Source organism: Antechinus flavipes, chromosome 5 (assembly GCF_016432865.1).
Source record: "Antechinus flavipes isolate AdamAnt ecotype Samford, QLD, Australia chromosome 5, AdamAnt_v2, whole genome shotgun sequence".
NCBI classification, from domain to species: Eukaryota; Metazoa; Chordata; class Mammalia; order Dasyuromorphia; family Dasyuridae; genus Antechinus; species Antechinus flavipes.
In genome coordinates this window covers 122,548,422-122,564,268 of record NC_067402.1, presented here as the reverse complement: position 1 = coordinate 122,564,268, position 15,847 = coordinate 122,548,422, and the positions used below count along the sequence as shown (strand labels likewise).

General features: G+C 32.8%; 1 protein-coding gene across 5 annotated transcripts in view; it reads right to left on the bottom strand.

Annotated features, from left to right (window-relative positions):
- Positions 1-15,847, bottom strand: part of CADPS2 (calcium dependent secretion activator 2) — a 678,782-nt gene that overhangs the window by 217,033 nt on the left and 445,902 nt on the right. For all 5 annotated transcript variants that reach the window (XM_052001541.1, XM_052001542.1, XM_052001543.1 and 2 more), the window contains exon 9: positions 4,882-4,948. In XM_052001541.1, the coding sequence (XP_051857501.1) occupies positions 4,882-4,948 (67 nt within the window). The remainder of the gene's footprint in view (positions 1-4,881; positions 4,949-15,847) is intronic.

Here is a 15,847-nt window from a genome sequence, read left to right as displayed (position 1 = left end):
ATGTATATGTATACATGCATATGTATATATAAATATACATATATGTAAATGATAAAGACTATGAATCAAAGGTTTCTGTGAAATCTTTAAAAAATTAAAAAGATAACTCACAAAATTTAATCTCAAACTCATTCAGTGAAAACTAAGTTTCTACGTAGCTGTGTGAGTTGTAATTCTTAGAAATAAATAATAACTAAATCTTTCCAAGGCAAAGATCACTTTAAAATGAAATCTGAAAATTGAAAACAGTACTTCTCCTCCCTTCCTTATAGGAAAACCTCATGCCATTCTCTAACATATATAGGAGGAATGCTACCAGAAGTACTGCAGAGTGCAAAGAGAGTTTGCTTTGAGATTAGGAAACTGGCTCCAGCTCCCCCCTCCTAGCCACATTAGCCTATGTGACCCTTGGCAAACCACTTTACTCCTCCATGCAGCGGACAAAGCTTTAAAATGACGAATTACAGATGAATGGCTAATGTGCGCTCTGATGAAAGTCCACAGCCCGACCTCTCCTCCCACTGCGTATTCTCGTTCTAAATCACAAGGAATTTTCTGTTAAAAGTAGAGAACAAGAGAGCAAAAAGCAGGGGAGCAACAGCAGAAAACTAGACAGAACAGTTTTGGTAATTTCCCCAAGCATTTAACTATTCCCTCTCAGTTTTCTCTTCTTAATGACTTTGGAAGGTGCTAAGTGCAAACCGCATTGGTGAAGCAGCCAGCCACTCTCCCATCAGCTCCTTCTTGCACTGACAGCATTACATGTCTGTTAACTTCACACCTGTGTCAGTTATTTCATTAACATGTGTAAACACGAGCCTATCTATATCCTGTGACTGAATTTCATGTTCCTTACATATTAATGGTGTTCTCCAATTGCCTCCAAAGTGGGACTAGAGTGAGCTGCAGGTGATTACCAGGTGTGCAGTCGGGGAATCTGGTATTGTGGCTGTTTTATTTTAAAGTAGATTCTGCCCTCGTCTCACTGGCAGCGGGCTTCTGCATCTCTGTAAAGCACACAGATCACTTCAATGGCATGGGCTGACTGTTTACATCCTGTGCCAACTCAGTTGATATTTAATTAACATTATGTCTTGATAGCCTGCTGTTGTTTGCAGCAACTTGGAGTCATGATTCTGACGCATTGACAACAAGCACTGAACACTTTGATACGGGGCCAAAATAAAGTAGGAGATGTCTATTTCTGCCTCTGGTGACGTCATACAACAAGTCTCCTTCATTCAGCTTGGACTTTTTTCCTAATCATAGTAGGTTGTGTTCCCAGGAGGATTCAGAATCATGCAATTTCCTGGGACACCATTTAAGTAACTACTTGGTACACATAATAGCCTCCTATATTTTCACTGACAAACATATTTACAGAAAATTTAGCCTAATTCAATTCTATGAACAAACATTTATTAGGTGGGTAATATGTACAAGGTCCTGAGGTACACAAATGTGGAAAAAAATTGGTCCTGTTTTGAAAGTTAGCTTCCTTTCTTTTTAACAAGAATGAGAGATTATAGATATGGAACATTACAAGTATATCAAAATCACAAGATGTGTTGAATAGTTTTGCCAAAATCTTCTTCTCCCCTATCCATTTTTTAACCTTTTCTTGAGGCAATTGTGGGGTTAAGTGACTTGCCCAGGATCATACAACTATTAAGTGTCTGAGGCTAGATTTGAATTCAGGTCCTCCTGACTCTAGGAATGGTGTTCTATCCATTGTGCCACCTAGGGCCCTGCTAAAGAATATTTTTATTACAAGAAAAAGTTTACTGGATAAGGGAGGAAAAGATATATTCAAAAATGAAAGTGATGGAGAGAAAATCTATATAAATAAAAAGTAAAAATTAAAATTAAAAACATTATTTTTTTAATCCAGATCCAGATTCACACACACACACACACACACACACACATATATTGTGGGGGGAGGAGGAGGGTATAGTTTCTTTTATATCAAACTGCCTCTACCTTCTCTTCCTACCTGTGGATCCTCTCTACATTTTAAAGAATTTGAAAACTTTATTGTCTCACATTCTCATTGATATATGTTGGCTGATTTATCCTAGTTGTCCTTGTTGTAACACTGCTAACTAGGAATGATATGAAATTGGGTGCATCATTCAGGCTGAAGAAGTGCCTTTCCTCAGGACTATCCCTGAACTTCTGTTTTCTTTCTTGTCAAGTTTCTCAAGACCATTATGTTCCCTTGTCAAGTAAGTAAACACTTATGAAGTGTCTCCTCTATGTATTAGGCATTGCACTAAGCACTGAAGATAAAACAAAGGCCAACAAATAAACAAAGATGCAGTTCCTGCTCTCACAATGCTCAAATTTACTTGAATCCAAATAAATAAAAAATCTAAAGTTTTAAAGTTTATATATTTAAATATTGTTCAATTTTAAAATATCGTACGTGATCTCCTGGCAACTCTACCTATCTGGTCTAATTTATCATTATTGTTGTTATTATTACATGGGAACATTAAACTGCTGCTAGAAAAATATATGGCACACTGCAATGATTTGGAATCTTTTCCAATATATTGTTTGCTATGGAAAAATCAAGTCCTACTCCATTTTAAAGCAAAAGTCTTATTCGTTATTTATTTGTACTTTACTAAAATTTTCTGATACTAGTAAAAGTATTAAGATAAATTTCTGACTACTACAATAAGTCCTCAAAATCCATGAGAAATAGGGACTTTTGTCCCTATAGGAAAAAATAGGATAAAAATAGGAAAAAAGCTATAATTGTATCTAACCTTATCTAGGAACTAAATGCATTGACTTAAGTTATGGGTACATTCCCTATGCTCAAAAATGAGACCATTTTCCTCCCTCTCCTATGCTAGCATTTGTTTCTGATTTAAATGTTTATAGTGGAGAGTATTTGAAAAGTCTACACTTTCCTAGCTCCTAGAGAGTTCACTTTGAACAATGATTCTGCAGCAGGAAAATTCTTACTCTCAATCAATTTCTAGGGGTGCAAAATTCTTGGGCTGATGGCTAGATCTCCAGCTATATCACTCACATAATACACACTCACAAGTGGTGATGAGATTCACATTATCACTAGAGCACCATCCTGCTGATGGCAGCAGCAGACACAGCAGGGGTACACTGTCCTCCCTACTAAAAATGACTCCTTCACCTTTCAATAATACAGCCTGCTAGGATGGCCTCCAAGCTGTGTGCAGATACAAGGAGAGTTGTCTTTAAACACGCTAATATAAACTACCCAGTTTCCCCAATGGGCTATTCTAGTTAGACCTGCATGCATTTCTATCCTGGTTTGGAAAACTGAGTGTATTCAATTTATTTCTTCATTATAAATGAAGGTGTGAGGAAGCTTTCAATTGTTTTATAACTTTGGCAAGTTTTCTGATTACTGTCTACTGACCACCTTAGTATATATGAACCCTGTGCATGTATAAATAATATCTATTATGGCTCAAACATGACAAGCATTTGAGAGAAAGCTATTACCCATAAACACATTTTGTTCAGAATTAAGATTCTTAAATTAGAATTACAGGATAAAAAAGTATATTTAATCTTGTGTGTGTACAGACACATACATACATATATATGTATATGTACACACACACACACACACACACACACACACACACACACACACACACATATATATATATATATATATGGAAAAAAGGGAAAGAGAACATAAATTTCATATGGACATGAATAATTCCCAATTCTAAATCATCTCTTAGTAGGATTTTTCAAGACATCAAGACACTATGAGTTAAGTAATGTGGGGACTTATTCCACTTTAGCAGATAACAAACCAGTTATAATTCAAATGACAGCCTTGCAGAATTATTTGAGATCAGAGTCTTGGAAAATAAACTTCAGAGAGAGATCTGAATGCAGCTCTTCCTGAATTTAAAGTCCAATAGTCTCTCTACTATGCCATACTACTTCTTTGTGGTTAGATAACAATATAAAAACTAATATTTAAATTTCACTTATTCCCATAAAATATTTGAAAAATAGGAATAAGACAAGGAATCAATGCAAACTATAACATGGTAAAATTTATAATCTAGTCATCAGCACACCCCATCCTTGTCTACCAAGGTGAAGTTAAATGAGAAAACAACTTAGAACAACTGAGAGAATAACTGATCTATATATTGAGAAAAATCGATCAAATAGTTTGTAAAGTACTTTATAGCTAAACTATTTTTATTTACTGAATTTTCTATTTTTAAATCAATGTTAGGGCCTAGGTTGACAAAAGACCAAGTCATTTTTCTTGGGGCAGTCACAGGATGATACAAAATTTGCCACTGGAAACAATATTTCTTACTTTTTCCTTGTTTGCAATAAACTTATATCATATACTATAGATTATCTGTAGCATAGGGACACATAAGATTTTTCAGATTATACAGTGAAGAATCCCAGATGTGATTCTTCTGAAAAGTATTTCCTTTTTAAACCATAATGTTTTATTTTGTCACAGAGTGGTAATTTAAACATCAGATGACTATTTTGATAGAGATTCTTCCTGTCAAGTGAATTTTTCATTTAAGGGAAATTTCTAATTTCATTAGAAAAGAAAAAAACATATAATAAAAGTCAAAACCATTTACTTAAAGTATTAAGTATGTCTTCAGAATCCTATAATACTAGAATCCCCAATATTTTCTTGTCACCAAGAAGTTGAATAGATTGTCTTAAATATATTTAGTTGAACATTTTTTAATGTGCCTCTTTAAAAACTTGACTCAATAAGTAGATTTTTTTTTTCATTTTCAAAGTGTTGTTTTATAAACATACATACAGTATTTAATAGCTTCAGGACTTAAAAGCGATTAGAATATCAGAAAATTTACTAACCTGAACAAGAACGAAGTATCGTTTTTTCCACCTTTTCCATACCTTTTGTCCAAGGGCATATAAATATCTGTCAGAAAAAAAACAAGTTTTTCAATGCTTAATTTAAATCAATCCTTTTTTTCTTGTTATTATTGCTGATAATATTTTCAACATTGTATAAAAATCACTTTCATTCTTGCAAGTTCAAAGCATGAAGCAACTAAAGGCAATATTTGATTCTCTTGGAATATTTATGAAACAAAATAGCTGAGCTATCAATATGTGACTGGAAGACCACTGATCTAAGCTATTTGTCATGATGTCCATTATAACTACATATAGAAGAAATTTGAATTAAGAAAGCATTTAACATGCAGACACCTCCTAAATAGTCTCAGTAATTGTTTCCATTATGATTCTTTCTAAATATTAGTTCACATCAGTGTTATTTATTTGCTTTGTGCCTCTGGCAAATGGTTGAATGATGTTACAATGGGGTTTCACACAATTAATGTGTTTGACTATAATTATTCCATTTTTATTATAAAGGAAGTCAGAATACTTTATAAAGACTAGAAAACTGGCCTCAATGCTAGAAAGACTTGATCAGATTCAAATCTCGTTTCTGACACATACTGGTTCTGTGAGCCTGGACAATCATTTTTTTGCCTCATCTTCTCATCTGTAAAATGGGGATACACTGGAGAAGGAAATTAAGACACTCTAATATTTTTGTCAAGAAAATCCCATGGATAAAAGTCCACGGGATCATGTAGAATTGTACATAACTGAACAAAAATAACAAAAACATTTACACTGGCTATTACAGAATTTTGACCTTGTATTTTTTGCTAATAGAGGATTTGTTTACTAATGAAGAGGTAAGAGAACAAACAGAACAAGTTACTTTCTCATTTCAAAAATTAAGTAAACATGAACATAGTGTAGACTTCCCTTCTCAATCAGTGTTATGTATTCTGACGTTTTAGAATAGGAGAATGAAATTTAAAATTGGAAACGTATTATCAATTTATCAAAAAAACACAAATAGAACTGATATCATGTAAGGAGATGATTCTACATTTTACAATGTATCATTAAATAATCACTTTTCTTAGATAAGAATGTATTTTCTTTTTATCTTGTTCTTATTGCTATCTTTTGTTTTTACATTATCTTCATTTCCAAATATTTGCTTATCCTCCCCTTTACCTTGTAGTCCCATCCTATCTAGTAGTCCACCAATTAAAAAAAGCAACCGAGAAATTAAGCAGGCTAGCAAAACTAGATATTAGATTGACCATGTCTAACTATTTGAATATTTCATATCGAGTTTCTCACCTCTGGAAAGAAGAGGTGTATTTTCTTAATTCTTTCTTGGTGCCATTTTTGGCATTATAATTACATACCTTTCAGTATCTTTTTTTGGTTGTTCTTTCCATTTATATTGTCATAGCCATTGTGTATATTGTTTTCCTTCTTCTGCTCACTTCACTCAGCAACTGTTCAAATAAGTCTTCTCATGATTCTTAGAATCTTTCCAATTTTTTATTTATGATGCACTAATATTTGATTGTATTCACATACACAGTTTATTTAGTTATTACCCAAAAGATGTATATCTTTTGTTTATAGTTCTCTGCCAGCACAAATAGTACTGCTGTGAATATTGTATTATAGGCTAAACCTTTTTCTTATGTGTTTAGCTTTCCTGGAATTATTCAACTAAGAGTAAAATCTCTGGGCCACAGAGTATGGACATTTCAGTTTAAATTCTAAATTACCTTCCCTCATGACTGGAAAAATTTAAAGCCCAGTGCAATAATGTGCCTATATTTTCACAGATCATCTAATAATAATTTTGTTCATCTTTTGCCAGTTTGTTAGTTTTGAAGTGAAGCACCAAAGCTATTTTTATTTACATTCATTTTTTTCCTGTTACTAGTAGAACTATCTAACAAATGGTTATTACTACTCTACAATTCTTTTGATGGCAATTTGCTCATATTGTTTGACTACTTGTCTTTTGTATAAATGTTCTTTCCTATACTTTGTGTTACTTCTCTCAATGTGGTATGAAATATGGAAAACTGGCCTCAAAGTAAGGAAGATTTGTCTTCAAGTCATACCTCTACATATATTGATTTTGTGATCCTAGGCAAGTCACTTAATTTCTCAGAACACTATATCAAAGCTTCTTAAACTGTGGGGGTTGTTACCCATATAGTGTTATGTAACAATGTGGGGAGGGTCACAAAAATTTAATAGCAGTAAAAGATATCAAATATTCTGTATGATTTAATTCTTTATGTAAAAATAAATAAGCACATCCATCTTATTAGCTGTAAATTTGCTTTCCTCTTTAATAAATGGTAAAATTACATGTATACCAAAGAATTGTTTCAAAATAAATTTCTTTATGTTTTATTATTAGTAACTGCTTGATTTATAAACCTATGTACCCAGAGTCACACAAAATTTTCTCAGGGAGAGGGGTTGCAAGTGAAAAACAATCCCTACTCTAGATAATTCAACTGTTCTATACATTTAAAATACAAACCTTAAAGATAACATACAAATATTATTCCCAACTGACAGCTTCAATCTTTATTCTAGTTATACTGATTCTGTTCATATGATGTCTATTTGATTTAATGTAATCAAAAGTTATCTCATCTTTTGTGTTCACTTCTATCCTTGGGTTAACAAATTTTTACCCTAGCCACAGCTGTGAAATGTAACTGATTTGGTTCTTTTCTATTTAAAAAAAAGAGATATTTTTAAATACATATTATGTACCCATTTTGTACTTATTATGGTACATACCAAAAATATTGAGTAAAAATAAATTCCTCCCAAAGTGCTTTCCATTTTTTCCAATAGTTTTAGCCCAATTTGGAGTTCTCCATTTGATACAGATTGTCCAATTTATCTATTTTTCTAATTTTAGATTATTACAAACATTTCTTTTGATAATTATTACTATGTAATATAATTTAAGTTCTGAAAGTACTATTTTCTCTTCATTCCTATTTTAAAATTATTTCCTTAGATTTTAGACCTTTGATTTTTCCAAGTGAATTGTATTTTGTCTATTTTTATAAAGTGCCATATCATAGTATGCTTTTTTATATCATCAATTCTACATTCAGGTGATATTTTTGTCTTTGTTATATGATCATGGCCTAAGCACAATGTACAACTATCTAATTGTTTAAATCACGCTTAATTTATTTTTAATGAGTGTTATGCGATTGCACTTAGATACAACTTGAGTAGATTTACATTATAATTATTTATTTTTAGATAAGAGTTTCATTTGGAATTCTGGAGATGAATATTAAAAGATTTTTTAAATTTCAATTTCTCTATAACTATATTTCAATTGGAACATTGTTTCCTCTTTTATTTTAATGTGCTATTAATAAACCAATATAATAAACTTTTGAAAGTGCCCAGCATATAGCTATTTGAAATATCAATTATTCTAACTTCAAAAAAATGGATAATTGTAGAAAGTGAAGATAACTTCCCAGCTGACTGTACCTCTCCTTTGTCTCCCTTAATTTACTGCTCTTCTCTTTTATTTGTATTGTCAGTACTTAGCAATGTTCCTGGCACATAGAAAATGATTAGTAAATATTTATTGAATGTTTCCAAGAGCATTTCAGGTCAAAAATTAGCTAAAATGGAGGAATTCTAAAATTATTTTGGAAAAATGATAAATATAATTCCCCTCTTGGTGACAATTTATAATTAGAAAAAAAAGTAAGAATGTTGAGCCATGTGTTCTTATTTTGAAATTTTAGAAATTTTTCATGGTCTCTTAAACCTTTCTTCATAAAAGAAGCTTTCACATTAAGAAACTTATCACATTGCCTTAATTGATTCATGCTGTATTTAGAAGTCAAAATAAAAATAATACCTATTAATTGAGCAAACACTTTGTTTTACTAGTTAAAACAATAGATAGAGATCTGGGACTGAAGACAGGATGGCTTAAGTTCAAATTTGATCTTAAACACTTATTCTTGGAAAATCTGTCTCAGTTTTCTTAACTGTAAAACAGGATAATAATAGCACCTACCTCCTAGTGTTATTGTGAGGATCAAGTGAGATAATTGTTATAAAGTGCCTAGCACTATGTAAATGGTTTTGCTGCTCCATTCCCCATTTTAGAAAAAAACATTTAGTTTCTCAAGTATTTTAATGATAGGATTTTTAAAAATTGCATCAAGATTCTATAATCTTGTAGCCTTTACTTTTGTTGTGTTGCAACTGGATACCAACATTGAAATTTTGATCATAAAAGTTGATAACTTTTAAAGGTTCTTCAAGTTCCTTCTAGACATTGCATGAGAGAAGTAATAAATACTATCATAAATATGATGAAGTCATTTAAAGCTGGGAAATCATGGAAACCGATGAAGATGATGGAATCTCAAGGAAGCCTTGAAGGATTTCAACAGGAAGAAATGCAGTTGCAAGAAATGTGTGTATCTACCATAATCTGCTTCCAATCCCCTTTTCTAGTCTTCTCTCTCACTTCTCTCTCTTTGTTTTAATTTACTCTATGTCCTAACCATATTGGGCTACTTACCATTACCTGAACTTGTTCATTCCCTTTGTGCTCATTCTGTGCTTTTACTCAGCATATTGACTATACTTAATTGCATTCCCTGACTGTATTTCTTCCCGGTCAAATTCTTCAAGGCCTACTTCAGATTCTATCATCTCCCTGAAGTCCATAATTCTCCAGCTTTAAATGACCTCTTCATATTTATGACAAACTTCCATACCTTTTTAAAGCACTTATTTATCTATTAATCTGTTTTAACTCTTCCATTGGACTGCTAGCTTAGGCTTCATATAATAACCAATTTTTTCATTGCCAGTGTCTTTCTTTTATTGTATAAACATTTGCTGAATTGTGTTGAATTGGGAAATGTTGACTTGAAGATCTATTTTGAATTTTTTATATCATTATGGTTTATTTCTTAGAGTGCTATTTTACTTTCATCCTATCTTTGACATACTTATGGTTCCTCACTCTCTGGAGATGGAAGAGAATGTATTTAATGACAACTAGCTGTATCTTGATAAGCCAGATGGGAAGAAATCTCTTCATAGCCATTGCTGATGCCCTCACTTATTGAGCACTTATTCTTACGCTCTCCCTTTTGACTCCGGGTTTGTTCTATTCTCTAAATAATATATTTTTCTACATTTTTTCTGTGTCTGATGCTCTTTTTCTTTCTTTACTTTGTGCTTTTCCCCTTTGAAATGCATAAACCTAAGCTTCAGCAACAGAGTTAAAAGAAAATTATTTTATTAGCGGAATGTAGGAGATACCCTCCACAAATGGATTTCACTCTATACCAGAGTATATTGCTGACAGAGGATATTCAGAGCAATCTCCATGCCCACAGACTGCTTCCTGACTCCTTCAAGTCTATGTTACTTTTCATGTGGCTGACTAACTGGATCTCATGGAAGTGGAAGGCAATAGTGTGTGTAAGCCAAAAACACTATAAACAAGTCAAGGATAAGCCCTGATGATAGTGAGGAATACAATTTTGAAAGTAAGACTATCAGAAGCAACACTGGATAAACAGAGATGGAACTATAGCTAGACAGGTTAGAAATAAAAGAGGGTAGATTGAAAGTGTATGAAAAATTATAATTAAAGTAAAAGCTCAGACCAAGGATTTAGGGCTATTTGGGGACAACATACTATCTATGATTCATTTAATTAATCAAATGGAGAATATTTTTAATTGAGCATTTATAGAACAGATTGTTATGTTCAATGGCCACTTCTGATATTTACTAGCTCTTTAAGCCAGAACAAGTCACTTAATATCTTCTACCTTCAGTTCCTCATCAATACATAGTGTATCCTTTCCCTGCTCTTCCTCAGAGGATGTACAACTGCCATTCTAGTTGACCATGTGGGAGCTTTGGGGCTTATTTTTTCAGCAATGTATAGACTATTCTGCTGAAGATCTCTTCACGGTCTGCTAAGCTGGATGATCTGATGCTGCTGCATTCCACACCTGATAGAAGAGATGGCTTCTGGTCTTTTCAGATGAAGCCCTTCAGGTGACAAGATGTGACAGAATTAAGGAACAGAGCAGAATGGTCTCAAAAGGGGAGGTTGGATTAAATGGCTTCTAAGGTCATGTTCAGCTCTAACTCTATGATCTTATAATCCTATGAATTTGCTTCTAGGCAGAAATCTGACATAAGGGCTTTATTAGGGCCTAGACAAGTGGGTTTAAAATATCACCATTGTAAAGTGAGATTAAGTGCTCTCTCATAAGTAAGGTACTACCTAAGTGCTATAGTGAGTTAATTATATGGTTCTCATCCTCTAGAAGCATAAACACTAATCAAGCAAAATTATTTCCAACTTATGAATTAATATATGAATCCACCAGAAAAGACTGCAATGCATATGAGAACAAATTTAAAAAAAAATAAAGTTGAGTTTATTAACATATTGTTTTAGTCTTGTTTAGTTTCCTGGATCACAAGTGTGAAAAGTTTTTAAATTACATGTCAGGTACTAAAGGCCAATTTCCATTTTATACTCCAATATAGGAGTAATTCTCATGCATTAGAAAAGTTCTTAAAAATAAAAGAAAAATCAAATTTTAGAGCCAGAGAGTGAATAGTTTAGGAGAGAATAAGAAAACAGTATAGTAGAAAGATGAAATCTTCTGAGTTGACCAAATAAAAGTTCACGAAGGTAAGTGATCACCTCAATATTGATTAAATTGACACATTAATCAGTACTAGCTTTAATTAGGTGAATTAGGTTTCTAGTTTTCTAGATGCCCTAAAGCTCTGGAGCTTGAAGAAGAAATTCCCAAATCCTTTTTTATTTCTTGAGGGCAGTTTCAGGCTTTTGTTAGCAACAATGCTCATAACAATTTCTACAAGACTAGGTGGACAACAATTATTTGGAGAATATAATATTGCTCAATATTATTGAGAATTCCTCAGATTATCAGTTTGTTAGAAAGAGCCTCCAAAAGAGAACTCATCATTTCCATACACATTTCATACTCACCTTTCTTCATGACTTCTCCATTGCTTTTTGGGGAACTACCATCTGTTTATTTACTCAGGTTCACAATCTTCATGTCATTCTCAATTCCCCTTTTCACTTATCCCACATAACTAATAAGTTGCCAGATTTTTAACTCCAAAATATCTTTCATTGTTTCCTGTTGTTTCTGCTCTTTAGCACTGCCATCCTAGTTTAGGTCTCTTATCATCTCTCACTTGAATAATTTAACAGCCTCCTAATTGTTCTCCCTGCCTCATGTCTCTCTCCTATACTCATCTGCCAAAGTGACTTTCCTCAAGTACAGGTCTGACAGTCATGTCATTACTATTTCCCCTCACCATCTCTCTATCCCCTTTCACCATTTCCCCCTCCCACAACAAAGTTTTGTTTCTCTCAGGATCAAGTATCAACACCTCTGTTTGGCATTTAAAAAGCTTTACAACAGAGAGTCTTCCTATCTTTTTAATCTTCTTGCATATAACCCTTCTAGACATATTCTATGTTCCAGTCCAGTGTTATTCTTTATATAAAATGCTCCATTCTCTATGTATTAGTATTAGCTGTCTCTTAGGTTTGGGGATGTGTACTTGTCTTCATTTTTGTCTCTTAATATCTTTGGGTTCCATCAAGATTTATCTCAAGCACTACCTTCAATCAATCAGTTGCCTTTTTTTGTTTTAGGTTCCAAGCTGGAGATAGCAGTACAAAGAATGAAGCAACAATGAGCTTTCAATTCAATAAAGGAAACAGCAATTACATATAAAAGCAACATTTTACTTAATTGGTATGTATCTTACATATATCTATAAACATTCTCCCCTCTTAAATCATCTTCCCTTCATTGAAGTTTTTTTTTAAGTTTTCATCCCTTAATTTGCAAAGTGGAGCTCTAAGTCAAAGGTCTGCAAGTGTGGTCTATGAACCAATCCTGTCCATGTCTTGAATGATTTATGAACTAAGAATGCTTTTTACAATTTTAAATTTATTTATCTTTACATCTTTCTTGGCACCTAGAATAGATGCTAACAATGACTTTGATATTTATAAAATTTACTTGTTTTTGTCTTCCTTAGCACCTAATATAGGAGTCAGCAAACTACAGGGTATGGGCCAAATCTGGCTCACTGCCTTTTTAAAATTTAATCTGAAAGATGATAATAGTGACAATTTCAGATCATAATGGTCATAGCAATTTCAAGAGAACTGGGTGACAAGTATAATTAATGGTCAATTCTTTATAGCTTCAGCATCCTCGGTCTTCATCTTGTTAGAAGGAATCTCCAAAAGAGAGGCCATTCTCTTCCCTTCTCCCCACTAGTCTGTACAGAACACTCTAAGATGGAAACATCTTAGCTCATGGAATAGATTGTGGGCAGATTTTGCCTGCCAATCCCTGCTCCAGGTGTTAAAGGAGACACAAAGATAAATTAAACATAACTGCTGCCCTCATGGAAATTATTTTCTAATAAGAAAGGCCCACAGATAACAAGAGGCTATAAGAGTTTAAGGAAGTCTTCATGGAAAAAAAATGACAAGAAATGAAGCTATCAAGGATTTCTAACATAAAAATAACTTTCTGACTTCAGTGCAACCATATATCATTTGTCTCATTCTCATAAAAGTGAAGGTAGAACATGTAAAAAAGAAAGGGAATATGTTAGAACTTTCTTGTTGCTTGAATTCTGGACAAGTGAGAATTTAATAGAGTGTGAAGCCTGGTCTTATCCAATTAATGAAGTATTATTCCTGCTCTTGAGAGCTTGGCTTGTGTTCTATAGATTTGTTTGTAACAGGTCCGTGTTTTAGTAAGATTGCTAGGTTTTCTATGCCCAAAGGGCTATAAAAACTGCATACCCTTTGATCCAGCTGTGTCACTGCTGAGTCCGTATCCCAAAGAGATCATATGCGAGGGAATAGTACCTAAATATGCAAAAATGTTTCCCCTTTTCATAGTGGCAAGGAATGAAAGTGGGACATTACTTGGGGAATAGTTGAATAAGTTGGGGAATGGTTGAATAAGTTACATATATATATAATATATGTGCATGTATATATGTGTGTGTATGTAAATATGCACACATATACATAAATTGTATATATTTATATGAATGTAATAGAATATTACTGTTCTATACGAAAATTTCAGAAAAGCCTTAAAAGACTTACATGAACTGATGCTGGGTGAACCAGGAGAACATTGTACCCAGAACAGTAAGATTATGTGATGATCAACGATGATAGATTTAGTTCTTAGCAAAACAGTGATCTAAGACAATTTCAATGACTTTGGATGGAAAATGCCATCCATATCCAGAGAAAGAATTATGGAGATGGAATGCAGATCAAAATATGCTATTTTCACCTTTTGTTTGTTTTTTCTTTCTTGTGGGTTTTTCCTTTTGCTCTGTCTTTCCTTTCACAACATGACTAATATGGAAATACATTAAAATGATTGTAAATTTAGCTATACTAGATAGCTTCCTGTCTCAGGGAGGGAGAAGATAAGGGAGAAAGAAAAAAAAAATTAGAACACCAAATCTGACCAAAATGAATGTTGAAAACTATCTTTACATGTATTTCAAAAAATATTATTAAGGAAAAAAATAAAGTTATGTTTCTAGTACCAATGGATGAAAAGATTGTTAAATATTCTCCCTAAATACTTTGGAAGCTGTAATGTAATCCCCATTCTCTTTTGAATGTATGATTAATTTAAATTCAATAAAAAGGAAAGTTTTTTTAAGTGTGTGTAAATCAGAGCTGTCAAATACCAGGCAAACTGAGTTTTATGTGACAGTTTTTACGTTTATTCAATAAAGTAAGTATTTACTACATAGCGGGAGAGAAATATACTCTAATGCAAGATGTGAATCTTTGTACCTTTCACCTTGTTTTAAAAAGGAAAGCATCTTTCCTCTAGCTTTCAACATTTATTCTTTTTCATCAAAGTTACATACCAACTGACTTTTAACTTCACACAAACAGTATCTCCCCCTCTTGTTAATTTCTTAAATTTAAAAGATAGAGGCAGGTAGCTTGAATAGGATTTTAAAAGAATGACAAGAGCTGACAAAATAGAAATAAACAGTTGCTTCTAATGTTCTACTATAATTCAAATGAACTATAAAGTGTAGCTCTTAGGGGGTTGAAACCCTGATTGAAATTATTTTTTTCAGGGTGATAATTGTAATGGGGACAATAAGGTCTTGCATAATATACACCATATTTTATAGATAATATTTTCCCAACTATTTTATGCTGAAAGCAACACTGTCTTCACAACTTTTCCCAGTCACTAAGATGTTCTTTCAGCTAAAGTTATTTTTTAATATTATTTTAAAATCCCCTTAGATAAACTGTTTATGAGTGTTTTCTTTACCTCTGTCAATAAGTCCAACTTAAGTAAGGTATTAAGGAGTTTCTCCGTTTGAATAAAAAGTTGCCTGCTTAACTTTAAAAGCTGCTCTTCTTACATAGGATTAGGTAACAAAGAAATTAGTGCCACTGATACAAAGCTAGGATTTAACACAGAAAAGCAAAGCCTCACAGCATTTGGTTTTACAAATCACTATAAACACAGAGCCATAATCTTAAAGTATTAATCCTTCTTTCAGTGTTGTTTCTAATAGACAATGGGAAACATCCCAGAAATCACTGCAAGGCACACTATCCACTAAAGTCCACTTATCTGCACCTATGTTATACAAATAACCCCTTCAACATCAACATGATTCTTTACTCTCTTATAAATACCTTAAGCCACACTGAAATAGATACTACTATCATTTTTAATAACTTTGATTTTTGAGGGAAATTTCTGTATAAACTTTTTATGAAATGTATATGATACACATTAGACAATAAAAGCCATTAAAAAAGATAATAATTAACAATTTGCTTCCCAATTCAACT